At 41.7% G+C, this 15210-nt stretch overlaps 1 protein-coding gene across 3 annotated transcripts in view; it reads right to left on the bottom strand.

Annotated features, from left to right (window-relative positions):
- The window catches only part of GTF2F2 (general transcription factor IIF subunit 2), a 115692-nt gene extending 101262 nt beyond the window's left edge, over positions 1–14430 (bottom strand). The window contains exons 1-4 of one of the 3 annotated variants that reach the window (XM_053305686.1): positions 14245–14308; positions 7955–8028; positions 5200–5308; positions 3942–3960 (exon numbers count right to left, since the gene is read on the bottom strand). In XM_053305686.1, the coding sequence (XP_053161661.1) occupies positions 3942–3960; positions 5200–5201 (21 nt within the window). In that variant the 5' untranslated portion in view covers positions 5202–5308; positions 7955–8028; positions 14245–14308. Of the gene's footprint in view, positions 1–3941; positions 3961–5199; positions 5309–7954; positions 8029–14244 lie in introns of all 3 variants that reach the window. The other 2 variants (XM_053305685.1, XM_053305684.1) reach the window with 2 other exon arrangements.
- Between the last annotated feature and the right edge of the window lie 780 nt (positions 14431–15210).

Below are 15210 nucleotides of genomic sequence, written 5' to 3'. Positions count from 1 at the left end.
CAAGTTAAAACATATACAAAAACTTAAAACAATTTAACAATTTAAAAATCAACCACAAATTATAACCTAAAAAAATTTAAAAGCTGAAAAAGCTTGGGTGAAGAGGTGGGTTTTCAAATGCTTTTTAAAAAATTGTCAGAGATGGGCAGGATTGTATTTCAGCAGGGAACACATTCCACAATCTTGGGACAGCAACTGAGGCCTGTCCCCATGTGGCCACCAGCCGAGCTGGCGGCAACTGGAGATGGACCTCTTCAGACGACCTCAATGTGCGGTGGGGCTCATAATGAAGAAGACGTTCTCTTAAATACCCAGGGCCTAAGCCGTTTAGGGCTTTATAACTAGCACTTTGTATTTTGCATGGAAACCTACTGGCAGCCAGTGTAGCTCTATCAGCAAAGGAGTGATATGGTCTCACCGAGATGACCCAGAGACCAACCTGGGCCTCCATGTTCTGTACCAACTGGAGTTTCCGGACTACGTACAAAGGCAGCTCCACATAGAGCACATTGCAGAAGTCAAGTCTGGAGGTTACCAGCATATGTATCACTGTTTTGAGGTTGCTCATCTCAAGAAACGGACGCAGCTGGCGTATCAGCCGAAGCTGAAAGAAAGCCGCTCTGGCCACCACCTCAACCTGAGATACCAGGGAGAGGAGTAGATCCAGAAGTACTCCCAGACTGCAGATCTGTTCCTTCTAGGGAAGTGGGACCCCATCCAGAACAGGTAGATCAAAATCGTCTCTGGAGTTCTAACCCCGCAGAATAAGAACCTCCATCTTATCTGGATTCAGCTTCAGTTTATTCTTCCTCATCCAGCCCGTTACTGCTTCCAGGCAGGCATTTAAGGAGGATATGCCATCTCCTGAAGAAGTTGACATGGAGAAGTAGATCTGGGTGTCATCAGCATACTGATAACACCCCGCTCCAAATCCCCTGATTATCTCTCCTAGTAGTTTTCATTTGTAGATGTTAAAGAGCATTGGAGAGAGTCTAGAGCCTTGAGGGACGCCATATTTAAGCTCAGATTTTGAAGAGCAACCGTCTCCAACTGACACCATCTGGAATCTGTCCAAGAAGTAGGAGAGGAACTACTGTAGAACAGTGCCTCCCACCCCCAACACTCTCAGACGTTCCAGAAGGATACTATGGTTGACAGTATCGAAAGCCACCATTAAATACATATTACAAGAAAGAAGCATTGCCATATGCTTGTAATTATTTGCAAAAGTGCAGGCAGCCATCTGATCATTTAAAATCTGCATTTTCCATATTCCATATATACAAGAGGGTTGGGAAAGGTCTCTGCCTAAACCACCAGATCGAGACCACATGTGGGTCATGGCCTGCCTAAAGTGGGGTGTAACAGTGGCACCACCATCATTTTTATGATTCTTTTGAGATTCTTTTTTCTTTCTTTCTTTCTTTCTTTCTTTCTTTCTTTCTTTCTTTATTACATTTATAAACTGCCCCATCCAAAGCCTCTGGACAGTGTACAACAACTCTAAAAAGACATAAAAACACACAATTCAAAACACAGTGCTAAAAACAATATTAAAACAATTCAAAAACAATTAAAATCACTTAAGAAGAGAATAGGGAAAAAAGAAGTGAAAATCACAAAATCCCTATTCCTACATGCTGCATTGCAAGGCAGGCCTCACAACACTCATTTATCAGCTCCACCGTTGCAAGGCTGAGCAAGATGCATTTTACAACTTATTCTATTTGGGCCAATTTTAAAAAATTGTATTTAACATAATCTTGTAAGCAGCTTTGAGTCTACTCAGTGGAGATTTTGCAGGATGTATATATTTCAAATAACTACATAAAGACTGCATTTAGAAATAGAGATAAACATTTTTAATTATGAGTTCTCTTGCAGCATCTGAAACATGTTAAAGCTAACTGCTAAAATTTGGAATTTTATACACTAATTTTATGTTATTTTCTATAGTTTATAAGCGGGTAAGGAACACAGTAATAGGGGCAGATTCACAAACTGATTGATTTAAATACTTTTTCTGTATCCCATCAGTGATGTTTTAACTGTGACTCAACTCTAGTTTTTTGGCCACCTTCTAGCATTTTTTCTCAACAGTTTTTTCTCAACATCTTCCCATACAAGCTTGCCCATTTTACTTTGAAGTTTCTTCGCTATCAGATGTACAGTGGATGGGTTCCATACACTGTACATAATAAAAATAAAGTTTTTTTAGTTATAGCACCCAGAATTCCAAATATCCTCCCAAAGGAGACTATTTTCTGTGGGCCCCACCACTCCTTACTTTTATGCAACTAGGGAAGACAGTTCTACTTCAGTGTGCCTATTCAAAGTATTATTTGAAATAAGGATGCAACTGCTGCTGTTCTTAAAACTTTAATGAAATGTTCTGCTTTTAAATTATTTTGCTGTTTTATTCTTTGTTTATATCTTGATTATTTTAAAGGTGGGATGCAAGCATTAGAACTAAAATAAATAGTTGTATTCCACTCAGAATATTAAGAATATACCCATTTTTAATTTTATACTTCCTCTTAAAACAAGGACATTTGCCTACACATAATTAACTTTGTTTAAATGCATGAAAACAAAAAGTTGTTTGTTTTCAGAACAGTGTTCATATCTCTCATAGGTATTTTCCTCACTACTCCTTAGGGGAACATTCCAATAATGAAAGCTGAAAGAACTAGCTGAATAATCAGTTTAATTAACCAACCAGTATCCTGAGTGCACATTAAAATAAACCCAATTGAAATCAACATCTGGGCTCTCCTGTTACCTTCACTTGCTCAGCCTGTTTTCTCATCTCACAGCCCCATCCACCACTTACTGAACCCAGCTGTAAGAGACTATCAACCTGCCAGGACTGATCTCACAAGAAGAGGAACACAGACCACTGAAGCAGGCGAGATGAAAGATGATGAAATGGGGAGGGGGACACAGGTAGAAATGTACCTCACCTCACCAAAGTAAAAGATGCAGGATCCTTTGGGGACAGGGATCCATCTTATTTATTTGTTATTTCTCTGTGTAAACCACCCTGAGCCATTTTTGGAAGGGCGGTATAGAAATCGAATGAATGAATGAATGAATGAATGAATGAATAATATTCACGGGTGTCTAATTGACACCAATTTTCAGTATCCACAGATATTAAAGGGTTAAAACCCAAGTACCTTTCCCCTGCAATTTTTCATGGTTTGGGGGGTTATTCTTGTGTGCATGGGAGCACAGTACAGCAGACAGTTTTCGCTGTTTTTAGTAGCTTTTCCCTAGAAGGCCGGAAGTGACCGTGGAGGTCACTTCTGGCCACCATTTTGTCTGTAGCAGCCCAGGAGGACACTGGAGGGGCCATTTTGTGGCTCATTTAAAAAAAAAAAATCTTTCCCCCATGATTATTTCATGGTTTGTGGGGCATTTTGCGGATTTTGAAGGCATTCCTGTGCACATGGGAGCATAGTACAGCAGACAGTTTACATTATTTTCATGTTCTTTTGCTGTTTGCAGGATACCTCCATCCCCTGTAATAACAGTTACAGGGGAGCAACAGCAGGAGAGGGCTAATGCCTTCATCTCCTGCTTGTGGGCTTTCCAGAGGCATCTGAGCCATTTCTGGAAGGGCGGTACAGAAATAGAATAAATAGATAAAAATAAATATAAATAAATCTGGTGGGTAATAGTGGGGGAAAGAATGTAGGATTGGCTTTGGGCCTGATCCAGCAGGGCTGTTCTTATGTTCTTTAGGGGCCCAGTGTATTTGAGAGTATTTTCTGATGCTGCAACATGGCTAAAGGTTGTGAATCTGGTCAGGAACAGGGATAAAGAGCCTTACAAAAAAGCAGGATACAATTATATATTTTAAAATGTGCTTTATGTCACAGGTTTATATGGGAGCATAGTAAATACAATTCAAATATTATAAACATATATTTACTTACTTCTGTTCTTCCTTGATTCCTGTGGAAAAAGAAAAGACAGAATGTTTTGGTGATAGGAAAGAATTATTTTATTTATTTATTTATTTATTTTTATTTTACATCCCGCTCTTCCTCCAAGGAGCCCAGAGCAGTGTACTACATACTTGTGTTTCTCCTCACAACAACAACCCTGTGAAGTAGGTTAGGCTGAGAGAGAAGTGACTGGCCCAAAGTCACCCAGCTAGTTTCACGGCTGAATGGGGATTTGAACTTGGGTCTCCCCGGTCCTAGTCCGGCACTCTAAGCACTACACTATGCTGGCTCACGAATTATGAGCATGATTACAATCCAGATCATCATCAAACACTCAGAGAGTTAAACTACAAGCAATAAAAATAAATGTATACTATATTATGAAAATAATATACACTATATTTCAAAAAGGGGATACTAGCAGGATTTGATGACTGAAAAGGATTTCACCCTAGACTATTATCAGGAACTAAATATAAGTTGGCAACAAGTTTGCAACTATTGCAAAGACAATAAAGTGCATTTTAGGCTGCACAAATGTTAACATCATGGTGCCAAAGCAGGATGTAAAAGTACTGCCCTGCTCAGCACTATGTGGAACAATGTTGTTCAGTTTTGGTCATTGGTTGACATAGCATGCAACATCACGCGCACATTGCAATGTAACATTAATGCAACTGCGCTAAATGCAAGAATTGTGAAAACATGGTTCCTCAATTGATAGCCATTATTTCCAATGGCCATAATGTGCTCAATTCTTGTGATTAGCACAACGTTGCTAGGTACACATAATGTTGTGCAGTATGTCAGCCATTAGTTTTTAAGGAGTATGCACACAAAGCAGAGAGGATTCAGAGACAGCAACCAAGTGTACAGAATGATGACACAGAAAGAAAGATGGAAGGTCGTACATTTAATTTCAAGAAAAGGAAATTAATCAGGGGATGTGTTAGTGTCTCACTTCCCACTTATTGTGGGTTCTCCGTCTTTGAAGATGTCAACCCATATTTTCAGTTCAGAGAATAGTGCCATCGTAAAGGATTGGACGAAATCTCTTCTAATTATATAGGTCCAATGATATCTCTTAGCAATAAGATCCAATATACTCTCTTGATACTTTTGTTCATTTTGACACCTGCAGCATATAACAACTTCTCCAAATGACCATATACAGAGACAAATGGACAAGGCAGCAGGACAACACAGCATCAGCAACATCAGCAAAGCCATTATAATAATTACATACATTCGATGTCACAGCACGACAAATTATTCTGGGGTGAAAGACGTAGCCACACAAGATAGTCCATAAGCCATATAATTTAAAATAGTGACACATCCTAATTGGAACACACCTGAAATTGATAATGCAAGTTATGGATACAACATATGACAGACATGCTGCACTTCTGTAATATTCTTCTACCGAAACTGTAATTCACAGATATGAAAAGCTTGAACAAGACTTTTAAAATAACTTTTGACATTAAAAACTTTAATAATCTGATAAACAATGAATTTGAGAGTTGTTTCCAATACATTTGCCATCACATTTTCATATATGTCTGCAATTAGAAGGGCTAGGAATTGGCTTATATGTGCAGAATGAGATGCTAAGGATGAATATAGATGCAACAATAAGTAGAACTAATTGATCCTGCTTTCCACTTCTTTTAACATGGTGAGTCTAAAAACATTCCACAGAGATGTTGTGTTGCACAAGTTTTTGACAATTTATCTATTGACAATTTGGATCAGATTTACCTGTAATAATTTAATTGTAAATTTAATTGTAAATTTGGTCTGTATCAGATTGCAAACACATTATTTGTAAAGAGGTAATACTAATAATTTGAGTGGCCATCTTGTTTCAAGATGGCAGATTGTAATACAAAGACCCAGTCAAAATCCCATAGGATCCCCTCCCACATACTGTAACTTTGGTTTGTGTAAAAATGTAAATACACAAGTTGTAAAGGGGGTACTGCTTATAATGCGAGTGGCAGTCATCTTATTATTAACTGATTTCTTACATTTCAAAAAGTATACAGGAACCTTTTACAAAAAGGTTCCTGAGCGGCTCACAATCTTGTCTCAGGCTGACAGATTGCAATAAAAATATCCCCATCAGCATCCCCTAAGACCTTCTACCTGTTTTAAGCTTGTTTGTATTGGACTGTGTTCATACAAGTTAGTAGAAGTGGACGGTGAACTCATCAGTGTTCTTCCCTTTAGAAAGAAGGCTCAAATAGAGCAACAATTCCAAAGCTAATGCATTAATCCAATCATTTGCTTGGAAACTTTTTTAAAAGTGAGAATTGCTTTAGAGGTTGGGGAGAAATCTCAGTCACTTCATGAGAGCCCAGCCAATCAGCACCATACCCCATCGACTTACTTGTTTATACATGTATATGCTACATTCTCAGCCATTCATATGACACCCAAAGTGGCTTACAAAGAAGAACAAAATCATTCAATTCACAATAAAATTACATCCAGCATCATATATCTATCATGAGATGTCTACAATCTACCATAACCCCTCCACTCTGAAGAGCCAGTTAAAATTTCCAGTTAAAAGACAATGTAACCATTTAAAATACATGATCAGTCTGTAGAAAACATTTTCTGACCTGTCAGCTTGGCATTGGTACATGGCAAGATCCCAGAGGAGTTTATTAAACAGTTGTTCTATGAATACTTGGAAAAAATCTGGCAATTACTAGGATGGATTTGACAAAAACAAGTCATGCCAGACTAATCTGATCTCCTTTTTAAAAAAGTTAATAGTTTAGTAGATCATGGCAATGCTGTAGACATAGTGCATCTTGATTTCAGCAAAACATTTGACGTCTCTCATGATATCCTTGATGACAATGGGACTAGACAATGCTACTGTTAGGTGGATTCGCAGCTGGCTGAACAACTGTACCCAGTGAATACTCATTAATGGCTCCATGTCATCCTAAGGGGAGGTACCAAGTGGAGTGCCAAAAAGGTTCTCTGCTGTTCAACACTTTAATAAATGAATTTAGGAGGAGGATGCTTATAAAATCTGTAAATTATACAGAGGTGGTGGGGTGCAGTAATAGCTAACACCTCAGAAGACAGAATCAATATTCAGTTTGATCTGGACAGACTCAAGTATTCAGCCAAAACAAAAAAGACAAAGTTCAACAGAAACCAATGTGGAATCCTGCATTTGGTAAGTTAAAGTCAGATACTCATGTATAGGATGCGGGAGTCCTGGCATGTGAAAGGGACCTAGATATCTATTACTGAAGAACAAGTTGAACATGAGCCAGCAGTGTGATGAAGCAAATGCAATCTTAGGCTGCATTATCACAAGAAGCAATCGTTCCACTCTGTTCAGCACTCGTCAGACCTCACTTGGAATACTGTGATCAATTCTGGGCACCACATTTTAAGGCGGCAGGGGGGGACATTGATAAACTGGAATGGTTTCAGAGGAAGGAAACTAAGATGAGAAGGGGATCTGGAAACCAAGTCCTGGTTCGAATCCCTGCTGGTATGTTTCCCAGGCTATGAGAAACACCTATATAGGGCAGCAGCGATATAGGAAGATGCTGAAAAGCATCATCTCACACTGTGCGGGAGGAGGCAATGGTAAACCCCTCCTGTATTCTACCAAAGAAAACCACAGGGCTCTGTGGTCACCAGGAGTCGAAATCGACTTGACGGCACACTTTACTTTACCTGTGGCTTAATGGCATATACATTTATGGTTGGGATAAATGTATATGCCACTTACATATACATATAAATGTATATTCCACTTCCAACCAAATATGGTTGGAAACACAAGGAGGCATACAAGACAAAGAAATTGTGCTATCGGGTGCAACTAAAAAAAGATGGACTGCGTACTTAATGAGTTTTGTAATAGCTTTTTACTCCTCAAACTGCTAACCACTCCCCGCCAACCCCACCACACCCCAAAACACCCTGGACCAGCAAAGAGAAAAACAAACACTTCTTACTTGGCAATTCTTAGCTTTCCTACTTCACCTCTTCCTGAAGCTTTATTCCATTGCTGAGATAAATATTTTGGGACCTAAAAGAAATTATATTTAACAAATACAGAAATATAATGCAATTTTTTTAAAGAGAAAGTTTACTTCCTTTGGGATGTGGAAGAGAGCAAAATATATTATAGGCTGCTTTTTAAGCAGTAGAGAACAAAGGATAAATCAGCATAACAATATAATCACATTTATGTATTTCAGGCATGAACGGTCTAATAGCTGTACAAATTAAACGGAACACACTAATTATCAGTTGCAACAGTGTTGATTTAGAATAAACTACAAAAGAGAAAAATTGTGTGTGCCATCTTTACTTTTTCATTCTAATGGAAGCTTAGTAGTTTTGCAAGGTCAACTAACAAGTGGAAATTATGCCATCTGCCCCATCCCCTGCCGCCCAGCCAACCCTACCCTGGCTGGCAACTAATCAGTCCCAAAAGTTATTTAAAGAGACTTCTGGGCCCTCCACACTTCACACTAATGTGCATCATTTTTAAGAGCAGAAGAGAAAATCGGGGCATTTGTTCGTTTGGCTTACGTGATCAAGGAGCTCCATCCAACTTGGCAACACCATGCCAAACAACCCCTACCCTTTCTCCCAGCACTGGAGCTGGGGAAGAAGTGGGGAGTGCCACAGAACTGTTGGGATGACCCACACCCAATTCTCTTTTTCCAAGTTTGGAAGGAAGACAGGCTGGCGCTCTTCATGTTTGCCAGATGATGGTGCCACAGTCACCAGTGGAGATCATGGAAGCATGGTATTGCATGACAATTTAAAATCAGAACATTTAAAATCAGAACTCCTGCTAATTTGGCAAAGAGGCACCTTTTAACATGGTGATTCTCTTTATTTAGCAGGGGGAGAGAAACTGGCCCTATCCACCCCCAGCACAGTACCTCCAGTAACTGTTGCTGGTGTCTATCTTATGTTTCTTTTAGATTGTGAGCCCTTTGGGGACAGGGATCCATCTTATTTATTTATTATTTCTCTGTGTAAACTGCCCTGAGCCATTTTTGGAAGGGCAGTATAGAAATCAAGATAATAATAATAACTACTACTACTTAGCAAGCATCTATTTAGGACATCATCAACACACTTTGCTTCCAATAGATGCCTACTTCAGTGATTAACCCTTGCCCAAGTAAAAAGTGTACTTTGCCAATCCAGTACTGGGGTCAAATATACCCAAGATACATCATCATAAAAATAAAAAACCTTGGGAGTTCAACTGCATATGACACCAGCTGCAAAATAAAAACAACAACCAGCCCGTCATTAAGTATTTCTGTTTCACAGTAAGGGCAAAGTGCAAACAGAAGCAAAAATAACAGGGTCATTAATAATGATATGTTTGCACATACAAAAATAGGTGTTTTCAGTTGCTCATTCTATGGAATTGGGATACAAAGTGACTTCAACACCAGAATATGCAATGAAATTTACAAAAAATTACAAATAGGAGGCAGAATGCATCTGCATACCAGTTGCAGGGAAGCCACAGCAGAAGAGAGAGCATACCTTTATCTCCTTCTTGTGGGGTTACCAGAGGCATCTGGTGGGCCAATGCAAGAAATAGGGTGCTGGACTAGATAGGCCTGATCAAACAAGGCTCTTAACTGTGTATGTGGCTAGACTACTTTTTAGCCTACTTTCCAGTAGGGATGTGCACGAAACCGGTTTGGAGACCCTTTATGGACCTCCAAACCAGTTCAGAGAACCGGTGGTTCTGCCAGTTTGACAGCGGGGGGTGTCTAGCTTTAAAAGCGGGGAAAGGTGCACCTACCCCTCCCGCCACTTTCTCCCCGCCGGAGTCCATTTTTTTAAAAGCCCACGGGGCGGCAGTGTACCTCCCTGCCGCCCCGTTGTCCCCATTGACTGGATATGACTGGAAGTTCCCCAAGCGCCTGTGTGCACTGGCACAGGCACGTGTGTGTCAGGGACTTCTGGTCATATCTGGCCAACGGGGCGGCAGGGAGGTACACAAAAACGGATGCCAGCAGGGGGAAAGCAGCAGGAGGGGTAGGTGCACACTCCCCTGCTCTTAAAGCAATGCCCCTGACGCCTTCAAGCTTCCCCACCGCAGTTCCGTGTGCATCCCTACTTTCCAGTAGGCTTAAGATAGCACCCAGCATTCCGTCCGTGTGTGCACCCCCAATCAACTTTGCAATGCCTGGACCAATATGAACCAAATTGGGTACAGTTGTAGGGACACCTCAGTGGTGTAGTTTGTGATGATGTCATCCACCTCAGTTCAAGATGATGGATGGGTAAATGTTTGAGCCACAAGTGGGCTAACCTGTGGACTATCTAACCAATTTAAACCAAATTTGCTAAAGTTGTAGTGAGTGACACATAGGGACACCTCAATGGCATAGTTTGTGATGATGTCATCCACCCCAGTTCAAGATGGCGGACACAAACATTTGAGGCACAAATGAGCTAACTTGTGAACCGCCTAACCAAGTTGAACCAAATTTGCTACAGGTGTAGGGACACATAGGGACACCTCAAGGGCATAGTTTGTAATGATTTCATCCACCCCAATTCAATATAGCGGACACATGAATGTTTGAAGTGCAAGTGGGCTAACTTCTGAACTGCCTAACCGATCTGGACCAAATTTAGTCCAGTTGTAGGGATAGTGAAAGGAAAGTAGGCAGATTAGTTCTTACTAGAACTGGTAAATGATAAGCAATTGGGTATTAATATGCCACACTTGCTGTAGGTATGCTTTGCTGTATACCATGAGTATTTTAACGTATTTAAAATATTTATACACCGCCTCTTGAGTGATTTTGAAATTAAAAGTTATCAGCATTATGACATGTGGTCTAATTCATTCATTGATAGCTGAAGAACACTACTGAGAAAGCTTCTATATATGCCCCTATTCGGTGGACAGATGGCCCAGTCAAAAGTGTGATCCTAGTGGGCAAGGGTAATGGAGGGGGCAGGGCTAGAATTCCAAAGTGTACACCTAGCACCAGGTGCAAAACAGCCTGCCAAGGGTCAGATGTGCACTTAGAATTAAGAAACAGGATGCCTGTGAACAACCATGCAGCATAAGAATCTACTTTCAGTACCAGAACTGAGCTCACAGACTTTGCTTCAACAGCCTAATTTGGGGGTGGATGGGGTGGGTGGGAAACAAACATATCGCTGTTGTGGACAACCTGGAATCAAAAAACCCTACCAATCCACTGCAAATCACCCAGAGATCGAGCAGCTGACCCTAGCACCTACTCTACTTTCTGCCTGTCCCCCTGCCACAGAGGACGTTTCTGAGATTGGCAGGAGCCAAGCACGTCAGAGTTGTATGTGTCAGCATTCTGAACTGAGACCTAAAAGCAATGGGGAGCCAAAGTATACTGCATCTTGGCACACTTGCTTTTGCCAAGGCACAAAAGGACTGGATTTATCAGGTCAGCCTTCCAACCAGGATTCCCTGTCACAGTGAAGAACTGCATCATTGCCAGCAACTTTTGCTTTCATCTGGTCATAGCATGTAAACAGGTTTGGTGTTCTGATTAACAGAAAATGCTTGGAATGGCAGAAAGCAGCTGCAGGTTTACAGCACCAGCTAGCAGAATTTCATCAAGCCATTTATGCACATGAGATTTTAAGGGTCATCAAAAGGATTTAGTCTCTGTCTGTGTAGGAAATTGTTTCCTAAACTCAGTTCTCGATGAAAGGAGAAACATGCACAAAGAATAACTGTTGCCTGCCTGGGATCCAGGACCAGGAGTTCTGAAGCCCAAGACAGATGGGAAGGAGGAAGTAGAGCACGTGAAACAGCCCACACAAGGCAAGGAGGCTTCACCACCAAAATCAGCTTAACTAAGACAATATAGGTGTATGAAGACTATTCTAGCATTGCCAGTGGGGTATACTGTATTCACTTAGCACAGGCAGCAGTCCAATCTCAGAGTGATGGACAGGGAGAAACTGTACAGACAAAATCAATTTGTTCTGAGGATCAGTATGTGTGTGTGTGTGTGTGTATTTGGACACAACATTCAGAATATATCTTCCCAAGAAATGTCTACTACTGATACTGTCTAGAGACAAAATGCATTATTTATCCCACATTTTTACAATCCTTATTTTACTTAACCCACCTGGATTTTAACATTTTTTAAAGAAACTAATTCAACTTAAAATTTAAATACACAAACTATAGTGTTCAGTTGTATAACCTCATGGGGGGGGGGGAATAATACTGGAGACTGTTCTAGGTAGCCCCCACCTCTGAAGCCTATTCCTTCCTAATTGTGCTGGGGTGATCTTTTACAATCAGGATAGGAATAGGCTAATCAGCTTTCACAGAGAAAAGCAAACAGAGAATTGGCTTTCAACAAAACTATACGTAAAATCCAGAAGCTGACTGAAAGGATTTTTAAAACATATTCCTTTGAGGTTTTGAAGCACTACAAGATCTCAGTAATTCTACAAAAATAGGTGCCAGGGCTCAAGCTTTCCTAGAAACCCTGTCTGGAACTATACTGAAGGGAGGACAGGGTGCGATTACTCAGTGGTGAGGAAGATACTTTGTGCACATGTTCAGACTGAGGCAGTCTCAATCTGTAGCTGAGAGCTCAAAGATTCTCAGGTTTGGGTCCCCCAGTTTGAGAACCCCTGTGTTAGCAGATACGTTGAAAGACTGAGCTCAAACATATATTAAACTTGGCTGGAAATGCTTTACAGCCAGTGATGGTGTGCTAGAACTACAAAATAGACAGAAACTCCATCGTATTAGGCCAGGGCTGCACAACTTTGACTCTCCTGCAAATGCTGTGCTCCCATCATCCCTGACTTTTGGCCACTGTGGCTGGGGATGGTGGAAGCTGTAGTCCAAAACCAGCTGGAGGGCCAAAATTGTGCAGCCCTGCATTAGGCGGTTGCATTCTGTATGCTCAACAGTCTTCTCTGGAAGCACCTGGGACTTTTAGCAGAGCAAAATTGTGTAAGATTACCTACTGATCCGATGCCTTCTGCCACTTGAGTCAATGGAGATGGAGGCACTCAGGATCAAAGCCTGACTCCTGTAGAACAGCAGCTCATTATGGTTGGTTGTTCCCAGCATCTGGCATTCAGAGGTACTGTATACCACCTCTGAACATGGGAGGAGAGCTGGTCTTGTGGTAAGGTAAAGTGTGCCATCAAGTCGATTTCGACTCCTGGCGCCCACAGAGCCCTGTGGTTTTCTTTGGTAGAATACAGGAGGGGTTTACCGTTGCCTCCTCCTGCACAACATGAGACAATGCCTTTCAGCATCTTCCTATATCTCTGCTGCCCAATATAGGTGTTTCTCATAGCCTGGGAAACATACCAGTGGGGATTTGAATCAGCAACCTTCTGCTTGTTAGTCAAGCATTTCCCCACTGCACCACTTAAGGTGGTCTTGAGCTACCAAACATGAATTGTCCCCTTTGTCAAGCAGGATCTGCCTTGCTTTGCATTTGAATGGGAGGTTACTCTGTCAGCACTCTTAGGGAACAAGGACACTGGTAAGAGCGTGCAAAAGGTTCCAAGTTCCCACCCTGGCATCTGCAGACAGGGCTTATAACCCTGGAGACAGGGCCTATAACCCTATAACCACTGCCAGTCTGTGTAGACAGTACTGAGCTAGATGGGCCAATAGTCTGACTTGGTATGTGGCAGCTGCATGGACATTCCATTTACCTATTATAGTTAATGGCTTTTGATAAATTTATCCTCCGCTAACTTGTCTAATCTCCTTTTAAAGCCCACTTGCCATCACCACATATTGTGACAGCGAGTTCCAGCTGCTAACTATAGGTTGCGTGTGAAGAAGTATTTTCTTTTCTCCGTTCTGAATCTACTGCCAATTAAGTCCACTGGGTGCCCACAAGTTCTAATATTATGAGAGAGGGAGAACATTTTCTTTGTATCCACTTTGTCCACGCCTTGCATGATTTTATAAACTTTCACCATGTCGCCATTCCCACGCACATCCGTCGTCTTTTTTTTAACCACACCATTATACTTCTACGGCCACTTCCTTGAGTCGAATTTCAGGCTGCAAGCTCCTTGGGGACAGGGCGCGCCCTTCTCCTTTACCACTTTGCAAAGGGCCCCAAGCACCTTCCCCATCACTGCTATCAAACTACGAAAGGCAGCCCCGCTTGCCTTGGCCGGCTCTGCCAGGAGACCCCCCCCCCCTCCAATCCACTGAGGGCGGCAAAGGGCTTCCAAGCGCTTCGTATTCGTTTCTCCCTCTCACCTTGACAAGCCACATGCCCGTGTTCTGCTTGGCCCCCGTCAGGTCGAGCTCCCCCTTCTCGCTCATGGCAGCACTGGTGGTCTCCACAAACACCGAGCAATGGCAGCTACCCGAACAGGAATCAGCGATGCACTCCGAGCTACGGCGGCTTCGGGCAGCCAAAAGTCCTTCCGTCCCGCGTCCCAAATGTTTTGCTGGTTGCGTGCGCAAGTGCTGGCTGCCCGGAGAAGGCCAACCTCCTATCTTGGTCTTGTTGCCCGCTGGAAGGAAGAACCGAGCGGTATGAAGGACTGGCGGCAGAAAGCATGTCTTTTGTTTGCCGGAAAGTGCAGAGGGATGCCCGTCCCAGAAGAAGTCTGGTGGCAACCATAAATGATGGTTGTTGTGGAAAATAAAAACTGACCTTGCATTCATTTGATTGGATTCTGTATTTATTTGTGATCTGAGTGAGGCACCAGTAATAACAATAAGCGTTTATAACGCCGACTGGAGGGATGAGGCAGAACGGCCACCTCGCAAGTTCACGGCAGAGGCAGATGGGCTGCTGGTTTCTCTTGCATTGCAGTGCTTGATTAACGGAACTAAAACTTTCTTCTTTCTGTAATCCGTATATTAAATGGTTAATAAGAACATTTATAAACTGCTTCTCAGTTTTAAAAAAAGGTTGAAGGAGCAGTTTGTATAGAAAAAAAGGAATAAGATGGTTTCCTGTCTCAAAACGGCTCACAATCTAAAAAGAAACACAAGGTAAACACTGTGCTGGGCTTGGATATGGACAGTTGCTGCTATTCCCTTGCTTTAAATACAAGAGGGTCACCATTTGCCCCAAACTACAAGATGTTGGTCCCTAAACAGAGCACCGAATGAATGACTTTATTACAATCAAAGATCAAACATAGACACAACCAACTATACAACATTCAGATGCCATACAGTGCACCAACAAATTAAATGTTTTATAGCAGG

The sequence above is a fragment of the Hemicordylus capensis genome, chromosome 3 (assembly GCF_027244095.1).
Source record: "Hemicordylus capensis ecotype Gifberg chromosome 3, rHemCap1.1.pri, whole genome shotgun sequence".
Lineage (NCBI taxonomy): Eukaryota > Metazoa > Chordata > Lepidosauria > Squamata > Cordylidae > Hemicordylus > Hemicordylus capensis.
This window is presented reverse-complemented; position numbering and strand designations above follow the sequence as displayed.